Below are 12,839 nucleotides of genomic sequence, written 5' to 3'. Positions count from 1 at the left end.
GCCCCCCCCCAAAAAAAAATTAGAGGGAACACTGTTAAGAAGAGCAAATAGTGGTTATTTTTTTCCTACCATCCATCATGTTTGGAGGGAGGAGAAATCAAGCCAATGAAAGTCATATGTCACTTTCTTTAACTTGTTCTTCATTAAAGTGTAAGGAAAGTACTTATCTCTAGGCCAGGGGTCTCGAACCTTGGCAACTTTAAGCCTGGTGGACTTCAAATTCCAGAATTCTTGGATTTGAAGTATGCCAGGCTTAAAACTGCCAAGAATGGAGATCCCTGCTCTCGGCTTCAGCTATCAGGGCAGATTGTATATCTGTCTGCTGGATGGAAGAAATCTCCAATACAAAGTATTTACTACTCAACACTGCCAAGTAGTCCAGAAAGATACGAAAATTAAACATGTTGATACAAGTGAGTTAAAAATGGTTACACTTTTATTGCAAGAATAATTAAGTTCATGTAGTCAGGCCTTTATGGTGTTACATGGAAAAACAAGCCACAGAAACAGGAAACATTGTTGACTCCAAATAAAGCTGAAATGACTGAGAAAAGTAGCACAATCCAATAAAGTATAACATCAGTTGGAGGCTGTTATCATTACGCAGCGAAACATTTACTGCGCGAAAGGGAAAGTGGCTTTTAAAAAAACCTGACAAATGATACAAAAACGTGGATGCTAGGCTAATATTCTGCAGCGGCACATGAGTAATAAAACAACAATGAAAAGGCAAAATGCAACATCTGTTTGCAGAGGCAGGTGTTGCTTTCTTAGAATTTACAAACCATATTCACGAGCCAAATTAGACACTTTTTTTAAAAAAAGGAAAAAATATAGCATTCCCTCCTTCCAGAAAGCATTTTTGCAGCTTGTATTTGGGTTTACATTTCTATGCTGTAGCTTAGCTATTTCACCCAAGCAACTACCTTAGCAGTATTTACCGCCAGCCCATGTGTGTATGTATATTTGATCTTTTTGTTTTCTTTTCTTTAAACAAGCAGACATATAGAACAAAAGTTAGATACACCAATGAATGCCTAGCGCCCAAGACTGCTGCTGCTGCTGACAGCTGTGTAGGAATAAGAATATGAACTTGTGCCAGCATCAAAACTTCCTCTCCTTGATCCACTGCGTGATCCCGAGCGCGATCCCGAGCGCGACCCCGAGCGCGACCCTGGTGCTGAAGAGACGTTATATGGGCTGGATATGCCTTTGGATGAAACAGAAGATGCTTCAAGCAATCTGAGCCCACTTTGGTCTTCCACCATCGAGCGGTTTATTGCGTCTCTGTAGGAGATCTTCAGCTTTGTTTTGGGGCAGGTCAAAATCTTTGCATAGTTGCCTATATCTTGCAACCTTTGGGAAGTCCGGCCATCGATCAATCCTTTCCTAATAGCTTCCTCTGTACTTATTCTCCCGTGTACTTCGGGGTCAACAAGGCCTCCTGTGATGAACTGGAATTCGAGGAAGCGTTGACCGGCCTCATAAGGCAACCACTTCTCCTTCACTGCTTCTGCTGCCGACATTTTCTTCCTCCCCTTGATGCCTTCAAAGCCAAGGAAGGCTTTCTGAGCTGGCTTCAGCCGTGTAGCCATCTCATGGTCAATGATGCCCTGGGCAACCGCGTCCTGGAGGGAAAGGCGCTGGCCGGTGGTAGGGCATATGATACCTCCTGTACAAGCCTGGGCTTCGAGCAAACGTTGGGCGGTGATGGTATCAACAATCCCCCGTTGCACGGCTTCTGGAATGGAGATCTTTTCCAAATTTTCCGTGTCGAAGATGGCGGCAATGGGAGTGGCTTCTTCTGGGGAATCAGAAAAGGAGCCGGAACTGCTTTTTAGCAAGATGGAAGAACTCTTGACACTCAGCACAGTAGGAGACCGAATAACAGATTCATGTTTGAAGACTTCGTCACCTCCATTTCGACTAGCAATCATGTCTGCAAACTGTGTGAGGCTTAACGATCCAGAACGGTACTGTTCAAAAAATTTCCTATCGACAAGACCTTTATCGATGGAATCTTCAATGTCATATTGGTGGCCCGTTTTCCTATCTACGAGCACAACTCTCGTGCTCCCATCTGATCCAGTGGTCGTGATTTCTTCCCATTCACATTCCTGGTCTGAAAGCTCCAGGTAAGTACTATAATCTATGAGGCCTTTATTATAGGCCTCCTGGACTGACATTTCTTTACTTGTGTCGGGATCTACAATGACAACCCTACGTTTCCGGAGTGTGTTTTTCTGCGAGGTCTGCACCACCTTCTTCTTCTCTCTTAGTGGCAATAAACAGAGCCCAGTTAATTCGTCTATTTTACATCTCCCCTTCAGTTGCAAGTAGGTCAAATTTTCTTCTGTGTTGGGATCGAAAAATCCCTTGGTATCATCATTAGGATCAGTGAGAATATCATTCAGTTCTTCATTAAAGTAGCCTCGTTGATAAGCTGTGTGCACCGGCAAACGATGGCTTTCCTTAGGATCAATGATTCCACCGGTGGCAATCTGAGCCTCCAGCAAACGAACACCATGGCCTTTCTCAATGAGTTCCTTGTTCATCGCTTGGAACAAGGAGATGATATTTCCCGTTTCTGGATCTTTGTACCCAGTGACTGCTCTTTCGGCAGACAGAAGTTTTTCTTTAAATTCTATCCCAACAAGGCCTCTCTTGTAAGCTTCTTCCACAGGAAGCCTTAAATTATTGACTGGGTCCACAATAAACCCAGTAGCTGCCTGAGCTTCCAAAAGCTCAAGAGCTGTGCCTGGTCTCACCAAGCCTATTTTCATGGCCTGATAAACACCAAGCTTCTCTCCAGTGGCCTCATTATAAATACCAGCTATGCAACTGGAACCCTGCAGGAAATCTTTGATTCGGTCAGTGACTTCTTCCACCGTGATTACTCCAGTTTCCAATTCATTGGCTGTTGACTCCCGAATTATGCCAGAATCAACCAATTCAGAAACGGTGATGAGCTTTCTGATCCCTTGGAAGGACATGCTTCTCTTTTGCACAGGAAGGAGAAGTAAACCTGTGTGTGGTTCAATTCTACATTTTTCTCGGAGCTTCATGTAGCTGATGGCATTCTTACTTTGAGGATCAATTAAGGGCTTTGATGGATTATTCAAAGCTCTATACAAATCTCGATCGATCAGCCCACGGGATAAAGCAATGTCCTTTGGCAAGAAGATGCTGTTGATAGGGTCAACAATTCCTCCTGAAGCTATCTGGGCTTCAAGGAGACGCATCCCAGTCTCTCTGTCAACCAAATTTTTCTTGATGGCTTCTGCAACACACATTGTTTTTCCCGAGAAGGGGTCTTTAAACCCAGTGATAGCCTTTTCAGCCATGTAGATTTGTTCTCTGTCATCAAAATCAATCAGGTCTCTGGCTACAGCACTGTCCACACTCAATAATTCATTCCGATGGGGATCAATTACTCCTCCAGTGGCTGCCTGGGCCTCCAGAAGCAGGATTGTGTTCTCTGGAGTAAGAAGTTGTTTACGTTTGGCCTCCACCAGAGAATACTTCTCTCTGGTGTTAAGAGAAGCACCGGCTATGGCCCCAGCTCCTCTAAGGTAAGGCTCAAGATCAGCAGCAACTTCCTCCACTGACTTCTGTCCTCTCAACAACTTATCCAAGGTGCATTTGTCTATCAGCTGACACTCATGCAGCTGTAGTGCCGTGATTTTTTTCCGCAAACCACTGAAAAGCAATTTAGAAGCATCAATCATCAAGTCTTCTTCAGTCTGGGTGCTTCTATGGGACCCATGACGTTTTTTTAATTTGTCTATTTCCTTCTGCAACCTCAACCGCTCTGCATCTATCTCTGCTTGGCTCTTCCTACTTGTCTCTTCTAAACGGCATCGATACCTTTCTTCAATCCTTTTGATCTCTGCCTGCAGCCTTTCGACTTCTATCATCAAGGCACTTTTCTCCCTCTCACTCTTGTCTCGCTCACACTCCAGTTTCCTGGTTGTCTCTTCCTTCCGGGAATATTGGCTTTTCCACTGATTTAAGTCATTCAGTATCTGCTGCTTCTCATTTTCCAGCCGTGCTTTCAAGCGAGAGTCTGATTCCAACATGCCTTTGGTACGATTCAGATCTTCCTCTAACCTAAGCAATCTCGCTTTGTCTTGTTCCAAGGTTTTTATTTTCACTAGCAGGGTTTCTCGTTCTTGCATGATATGGTTACACTGGCTTTTGGATTCTTGAATCCTGTGGGTTGCCTTTAAAAAAAGAAGGAAGAAAAGAAATAGGAACAAAATTAATGGTTGGGCTAACATCCAGTATTATCTACAGTTTAACCACCACCTTAAGAGTAGTGGATAAGTGCAGTCCTGAGTAATGTAGCACTGTATTTTACACAGTTTTGTGTCTGTTTTACTATGGATTGGTTTATTGATGGAAATGTTTCATTTTTAAAAAAATTAAATGGATTAGGTAGTTTTGTTATAAATAAGAATATTAAATCTCATTTCTCTACAAACTTGTGCAGAAGTTTGTATCCTTATGTTAATGAGACTTCTAACAAGTAACAGCACATGTGTCTGCAGCTGAACTTTCCTACTATTACTTAAAAAAAAAACTTAGTGCAATCAGCAGTATTGTTCTGAATAAACATCTTCAGGAGAGAATTGTCAATTTCTTAAACTCATTTTAAGAATGAGAAGTCTTAATTTGGAATATAGAATATTCTCCTAGCATTTAGTGCTTCCTTTTTAACCTCTTACAATATAAAATATAAATTGCAATGTCTTTATTTAATGTTTTAGCAGTGACTGGGTTACTTTTTTTCCCCCCCTTTGATAAAATTAGATTTGTTGAAAGAGATAAAAAAAATTCTTGAACAACAAATTGTAATAAAATATTTCAAAGGAATTGTCAACTGAATTTTCTGCTGTTCTCTTCGGGTCGTATGTGACCCGAAGCCAAGTTTGAGATCCTGTAAAACATTTACCCTGTATATCTGAAACTTGAAATTCCATGACTTTGCGTCAGTTTAGGGGTTCTTTCTATGAGTATTTTTTTTGGGGGGGGGGGGGGTGTTAGTTTTTGCTGAGCAAAAAAAGTCACACTTGTTCTGTTCGGGTCGTATATGACCCAGACAAAAAAAAGGTTTACTTTAGGTACTTAAATTTGGTCTTTTTGAAAACTTTTTTCACTGGGATACTAATTTGAACTTTTCTGAATACAATGAAAGGAAAATTGAAATGAAACAATTAATGCTTATTTGTTCATTTTGCTCATAAAAGCCCACTCCTAGCGTTTTTGTGCAATTTTGTTCATTTTCATCTAGATCCAGTTCAAACTTTTTAAAAACCTTTTTGCATTGGATCACTATTTTGAACATCCCTGATCATTAGAAAAATGGAAATGAACTGAAAAAAGTTATGCTTATTGGGGGGGTTTTGCTCAGAAATAGGGCCTCCCCTCACATGGCTGTGTGCAATCATTTTCACTTTAAATTTTTTCTAGCCTGCCAGTTCCAACTTTTTTTGAAAACTTTTTGCATTAGATTACTAGTTTGAACTTTTCTGAACACAATGATATGAAAATTGAACTGAAAAAATGATGTTTATCCTTTTATTTTGCTCATAAAAGCGCCCCCCCGCTGTGTGCAATTCTTTCAATTTATATATATTTCAGGCTCCAAATTCAAAATATTATTAAAGCTTTTTGCATTTGATTACTAGTTTGAACATTTCTGGACATAATGATATTAAAATTGAACTGAAAAAAATGATGCTTATTTGTTTATTTTGCTGAGAAATAGGGCCTCCCCCACCACAGCTGTGTGCAATCAGTTTCACTTTACTTTTTTTTAGCTCCAAATCCAAAATATTTTTAATACCCTAGGCATTGATTTACTAAATTGAACATTGCTGACCATCAGAAAAATATTCCCTAAGATTTCTAATTGATGCTTATATTTTTATTTCACTCAGAAAGTATGTAATTTTGAATTCACAGCATAATTTGTATATAAACTGAAAAAATTGAGCACAGCCTGGTGGGGGGCTTTTCTGAGCAAAATAAACAAATAACCATCAATTTTTTCAATTCAACTTTCATTTCATTATGTTCAGAAATGTTCATTTTAGTATATCAATGCCAAAGGTATTGACAATATTTGGAATTAGGAGCCTAAATATATATATAAATTAAATGCTTGGGAAAAATGGAGGGGGGGGGCTTTTATGAGCAAAATAAACAAATAAGCATCAATTTTTTTCAGTTCACTTTTCATTTCATTACGTTCAGAAATGTTCAAACTAGTAATCCAACACTAAATATAGCAAAATTGTATGCAGTTTGCAGGCTAAACTATCTATAAATTGAAAACATTTCACAAAAATGCTAGTGGCGGGCTTTTATGAGCAAATTAAAAATATAAGCATTAATTTTTTCATCTCAATTTTACTTTCATTGTGTTCAGAAAAGTTCAAATTAGTATCCCAGTGAAAAAAGTTTTCAAAAAGACCAAATTTAAGTATCTAAAATAAATCTTTTTTGGTCCGGGTCATATACGACCCGAACAGTACAAGTGTGACTTTTTACAAACAGAACAACAGAACTGTTAATATAAAATTATTCCTAAACTTGCACTTTAGCGATACATGGAAGATTGCTCTTAATAATCAGTGTAGGGGCATAAATAACAGTGTTGCATCAATGTTTCAAAAACCAAAGAAAGATAGTGGAAAAAAGTAATTGGGGAATATGTGATCCGATTTAAAAATTAAGACTTAATTGAAAAAGGCCAAAGACCACTATGCAACATGAGGCATATTTAGGTATGTAGGTCTATGCTGGATTCTACCCTGCCTATTTAAAATGGATAACATGTATAGCAAGCTATACATTGATGTTCTTAAACATGTATATATGTTTTTAAATAGAGGCATATATACATTAGCGGGACAACAGATAAGAGAAATAATAGCAATGTTATCTCTATATTGTATACTTATTAAAATGAGCATGCGATGTGTGTGCATTTGCATATATTTTATGTATGATTAGATGACCATGGACACACATATGCTCATGTAAAGAACAGGAAAGCAAAGCTGTTCAGGTCACACTTCAACATGTAACTGCATGAGTTATATATTATGTATCTCATCATGCCCAGCAACTCGGAGAAAGTACGAGTGAAGAATCTATGGAGATAGGCATTTGGGGGATGAAATGGAAAGCAAATGAACTACAGATACACTCTGTTGCAACAACTTTTAAAGGCATAGTATGTTCAACAGAGGAACCTTTAAGATATTTTATTTCAAAGTCGAAATGTTTTTGTTTAAAAAAAACCAAAGAGAACCACAAAAACAAAATCAGTATAAAGGTAGACATCGTCTATAAAGTTATGGGAAATAGGACCAAGTGGATTAACTGAAGTAGGGCAGATGCTCCATCTTTCCTTCAGAATAGGGAAAGAAATAAATTCCTTTAAATTGAGGAATTCACTGCCGTCTAATTGTGTTTTATATCTCACTTGAACTTATTCCCAGAAGGGGCCTTGATCCAATTAAATCCAATTAAATCCAATTAAAAGAGCAGGGGAAGGAAAGATTGGTCAAAATTAAGATGCACACACATTCAGTATTCATTGACTGAAAATGCACTGGGTGTTAAAATTACAGAATCTGAAGGTGAATAAAGGTGTGATCAAATATTTGTGAATACCTCCAGAGCCTGCTTTTGGAATTTTTCAATTTCCTGTCTCAAATTTTCCCTTTCTTTCTGCAAACCATTTATCACACCCTGAAGTTCCAGGCCATGCTTGTTGCTTGTTTGTAGTTGATTCTTTAGGTCAAGAATCGTGGCATTTTTTTCCTCATCCACTTCACATCTGCCCCTTCTTAGATCATCATACTCCAACCTTATATTTCGCAACTCTTCCTCTAGCATCAAGTGTTCTTTGGTCAGATTCTCAGTAAGACACTGAAGTCTCTCAATTTCTATCTTGCACTCATTGAGGCTCTTGCTCTTGTCTTCAATAGCCTTCTGCAAGTGCTCGTTGCGAATATGGGCCTGTTTTAAATTCTCCTGTTCTTGAACCAGCTGGCGACGCAAAGCTTCAACCTCGGAAGTGTATTTCCTTATGTCCTCCATGAACCGCTGCTTATCTCTCATCTGGCCATCTAGCACATCCCTTTGGTGCCTCAAGTCATCTTCGCTCCGTTTCTTCACAATAGAGATCTCTTCCACCTGCTGAGTGAGATTAGTGATTTTAACCGCCTGATCTCTCAAAGTTCTCCTCATAGCGTCCAATTCTTCCTCTGCATTTTTCCTTTTGGAAGTTTCATCAGCCGCAATTCTAGACTGCCTGTTCAGTTCCTCTTCCAGCTTGTGCTTTTGATGCTGCAATTCTTTTATGGTGCCCTGGAGCCTCGTGCCCTCTTGGTCTTTCCCTTTCTTGTCTTGCGCCAGCCTTTCGTATTCACTTTTTAGGCGCCCCAACTCCTGCTCTTGAACTTTTAACCTGCTAATGGTTTCTGTTGCATTGATGTTAGCTTTCTCCAGGTCATACTGGATCCTTTGCAAGCGGATATTTTCTTCCTCCACGGACTTCCTTTGACATATTTCTGCATCTAACAATTTTCTGTTTTTTTCAATCTCTTTATTTTTCTCCTTAAGCGTTCTTCCTGCTTCGTCGAGGGACTGCTTGTAATGTGCAATCTCCTCTGTGAATTTCTGAACAGTCTGTTTCAACTCTTTTTCGAGATGTTGTTTCTTCTGTGAGATCTCGGAGCCAATTGCTTTTTGCTGGTGGACGTTTTCTTCTACTTTTCTAAGGTTCTCTGTTGTCTGACTTAGCGTGTTCTTCAGCCTCCTAATCTCCTCACACAAGTTCCTATTTTCTCTTACAGCATTGTCCAGCTGGGCTCTGTAACTACAGGCTTCCTCTTCTTTTTTCACAGTCACCTGATTGATTGTGGTCTTTGTGATATTAATCTCAGTTTCATACTTGTTCTTTAAACTAATAATTTCCTCATCATAACTGTTCCTTACCTTAGCCAGCTCATTTTCAAGTTCCCATCGGCTTTTAGCTTCTTCCTGCAGTTGAATCTTTAACCTTTCAAGCTCCTTGACTTTTTCGTGGATGGTGCAAGATGCATCTTCAAGGGCTTGCTTGTATCTTGCATTGTCATCGTTACGCAGCTGGATGATCTGTTTCAGTTCCAATTCTATCTGTTGTTTCTGCTGTATCACCTCTGAGCCACAGGCCTTCTGCTGAAGGACATTTTCTTCTGCCCTTCTTCGCTGCTCTGTCGTGTCCAAGATGGACGCATTGAGCCTCACAATCTCTTCCTTCAGGTCTCTATTCTCTCTCTGCAACCGATCGATCTGAGTGCGGAGATTCTTGCCTTCATCTTCTTTCTGTGAAGCTATCTGATGAATGGTGGTCTTCTTAATATTAATCTCTGTTTCATACTTGTTCTTTATATTACTCATCTCCTCATTACACTGGTTTCTTACCTTAGCCAGCTCATTTTCACATTCCCTCTTCCGTGTCCCCTCGTCCTGGAGAAGAACCCTTAACTTTTCTATCTCATACTCCTTCTCTTTGATGATTTTCTCTGATTCTATCTTTTGCCAACCAAGGGTTTCTTTTTCATTGTGCCTTTTCTTCTGCAATTGATCAAAATCTGACTTCTGCTGGTCATATCTGTCTTCCAACAGCTTTCTTTTTCTCTTCTCATCTTCAATCTCATAAGTCAGCCTTGTTATCCTATCATTCAGATCTTTTATTTGCCCATAGCATTTGTCTAGGTTTTGCTTGGCTGTACTGCCATCCATCTCGACTTGTCTCTTGATTTCTTCCAAACTTATGAATTTAGCTTTGAGCTGAGAACATTCCACCTGATACTTCTGCAGGTTTTGTTCCAGGAACTTGTGCTTGTTGTTGCTATCACAATTGGCATCTTTGGCTAATCTCAGTTCTTCTTCCAGTAGTTCTATTCTGGTGCTTTTCATCTGCAGAATTGAGAGAAAGACAGTTTGATCAATTTCATGCAAAACAATGCACAACATTGCAAAAGAGGAAGCAAAAAGTTGCACATATATTATTATTCAATCCACAGCTGACATTGGAACATCATCTTTCGGCTGTGGCGAGGAGGGCGTTTGCCCAGATTCGCCTGGTCCACCAGTTGCGGCCCTATCTGGATAGGGAGTCATTGCTCACAGTCACTCACGCCTTCATCACCTCGAGGTTCGATTACTGCAACGCTCTCTACATGGGGCTACCTTTGAAAAGTGTTCGGAAACTTCAGATCGTGCAGAACACAGCCGCGAGAGCCATCGTGGGGCTTCCAAGATTCGCCCACGTTTCTTCAACACTCCGTGGCTTGCATTGGCTGCCGATCGGTTTCCAGTCACAATTCAAAGTGTTGGTCATGACATTTAAAGTCCTACAAGGCATTGGACCAGAGTACCTCCGGAACCGCCTGCTACTGCACGAATCCCAGTGACCGATAAGGTCCCACAGAGTTGGCCTTCTCCAGGTCCCGTCGACTAAACAGTGTTGTTTGGCGGGCCCCAGGGGAAGAGCCTTCTCTGTGGCAGCCCCGGCCCTCTGGAACCAACTCCCCCTGGAGATTAGAACTGCCCCCACCCTCCTTGTCTTTCGTAAACTACTCAAGACTCACTCATACCGTCAGGCATGGGGGAGTTGAGACACCTTTCCCCCAGGCTTTTTTATACTTTGTTTTATGTTTGGTATGAATGTGCTGTTTGGTTTTTTAAATAATGATAGGGTTTTATATGTTTTTTTAATATTAGATTTGTTCTACTACTATATTGTTTTTATTACTGTTGTGAGCTGCCCTGAGTCTTCGGAGAGGGGCCGCATACAAATCTAATTAATAATAATAATAATAATAATAATAATAATAATAATAATAATAATATTAACAATATTAACAATATAGATATAATATAAAATTATTTAGGAGAAGTTCCTCTGTATTCTTTTCTTAACACACTAGCCTTTTAGTTTTTTCAAGGTGAGCATTGTTTTATTAAAGCTGCATTTACACACAAAGACTCTGTAGGAGAACTAGTTTTATTTTTCCACGCACTGTTGTCTTATAGATACAATGGGATACCATTCACACAATATCAGGATTGTGGTTACACCAAATGTGTATACTAGCCGATCATGGAAAGCGGGTTTTGCAAAGATCTTTATCACATGGTTCTACCATTTGACTAGATTATATCTCCAATCTGAATATTCAATATTAACTATAACAACAACAAAAATCAACAAAGTAATATTCTAAGAGTGTTGGGATTTTTTTTATCATTACAGCAAGGCATTACTACTAATCTAAAGTTTACTATGAAGCGTTTAATATTTTCAGGTACTGTAAAATTCACAAAAGCTACATGACCAAAGAGAAATTACCTTTATATCTTCCAAGTGGTTTAACATTTCATTCAAGAACTTGTAATAATCTCCTGCTTTTGTAAGAAGCTCAATGTATCGGGAATGAATGTCTCCAGCCTGATTAAGAATGGAAGAAGAGAGAAAAAAAAAAATATTTTTTCAAATATTTTTTTTAATTTTTTCCTCCACATCATGACATACAAAAAACAATATACCTTCTATTTTGTTATAATAAAATAGTCCTGGGTTAGTAAATCTTATATAATCAAATTATACATTCTTAAATCCCATCTATTTAATTTCAGTTACCATCATACCCCTTATTCCATTCTTTCCAATTTCATCATCCAGATAAACTCCATTAAAGTCTAATTAAGTCCATCATTAATATACCTTAAACTATTGATAAAAAGAATATCTTTAGCATCTTATAATCTTAATGTCAAAGCCATAGTTCCCTCTTCCCTCTTAGTACAAATCTCAAAACAGACTAAGAACCCTTACACCTTATACCTAATTTTATCAATTAAAATTATAAAAAACAAATATAAACATATAAATTCATTATTTATGGCATTATTATATTTCTTGGTAAATTAAGGCTAAACAAAAAAAAATACTTTTAATATTCATCTCTATGGACCCCATTTAATTTTTCGCTCACTCTTGGGTTTAAATGATTTATACAAGAAATACCCCCAAACTGGTGGTGGGTTATGATTGATTGTCTGGTGGTGGGATCACTGAGCACATGTTATATGTTATACGTTGTGTGTGTTTTATATTATAAAAATCAATAAAATATTAATAAAAAATATACGGATCCCATTTAACAAGCTAAACCAAACTGAACAAATCTTAATTATCTTAATCAAACTTGCTTTTATCACTTTAATATTGTTCATTTACTTAAAAATTGTATCAAAATTCATGAATCTACTACTACTAAATACTGAGAGAAAAGTATATTAAAGTATACTATCCCAAATATTGTTTTAGCTTATTTGAACAGATTTTTGATTCTCATAAAACAAAATTGCCTTATCTTAAATTTGTATAATAATTGTCCTAAATCAGGGACAATTATTATGAGAAAGTAGTGGTCCTGTACTATATATGATCTCCCAGACTCCACAATTCCCATCACATTGCTGAAATTGCAAATAACTTGTACCTCTTGTAGAATAAGGCCTGAAGGAGACTGAACCATGCTCCTCTTAACAGGAATGTTCAACAAGGTTTCTAGTCCTGAACTATAAGCTGCAGCCTGGAGTTCATAATCCTATAAGCACAAAGCATTTGTATTAGTGTACAATATTTCCTACTGTGAATTTCAGGATTATTTTTTTTAAAAAACCACAATATATTTCAAAGCCTATGGAAAATGAATACAGTGAACCAGAACAGACTGAAGCTGGAAGAAATTAGCCCAAATAAGGAT

The 12,839-nt window shown here is 38.3% G+C and overlaps 1 protein-coding gene across 3 annotated transcripts in view; it reads right to left on the bottom strand.

The window, feature by feature from the left end:
* Window positions 1–414: 414 nt before the first annotated feature.
* DSP (desmoplakin) overlaps window positions 415–12,839 on the bottom strand; it is a 65,473-nt gene continuing 53,048 nt past the window's right edge. The window contains exons 21-24 of one of the 3 annotated variants that reach the window (XM_070747220.1): window positions 12,573–12,680; window positions 11,417–11,515; window positions 7,687–9,981; window positions 415–4,223 (exon numbers count right to left, since the gene is read on the bottom strand). In XM_070747220.1, coding sequence (XP_070603321.1) covers window positions 1,038–4,223; window positions 7,687–9,981; window positions 11,417–11,515; window positions 12,573–12,680 — 5,688 coding nt within the window. In that variant the 3' untranslated portion in view covers window positions 415–1,037. The remainder of the gene's footprint in view (window positions 4,224–7,686; window positions 9,982–11,416; window positions 11,516–12,572; window positions 12,681–12,839) is intronic. The other 2 variants (XM_070747221.1, XM_070747222.1) reach the window with 2 other exon arrangements.

The sequence above is a fragment of the Erythrolamprus reginae genome, chromosome 3 (genome assembly GCF_031021105.1).
Source record: "Erythrolamprus reginae isolate rEryReg1 chromosome 3, rEryReg1.hap1, whole genome shotgun sequence".
NCBI lineage: Eukaryota > Metazoa > Chordata > Lepidosauria > Squamata > Dipsadidae > Erythrolamprus > Erythrolamprus reginae.
The sequence above is the reverse complement of the archived record's forward strand: the minus strand, read 5'-3'. Positions and strand labels throughout refer to the sequence as shown.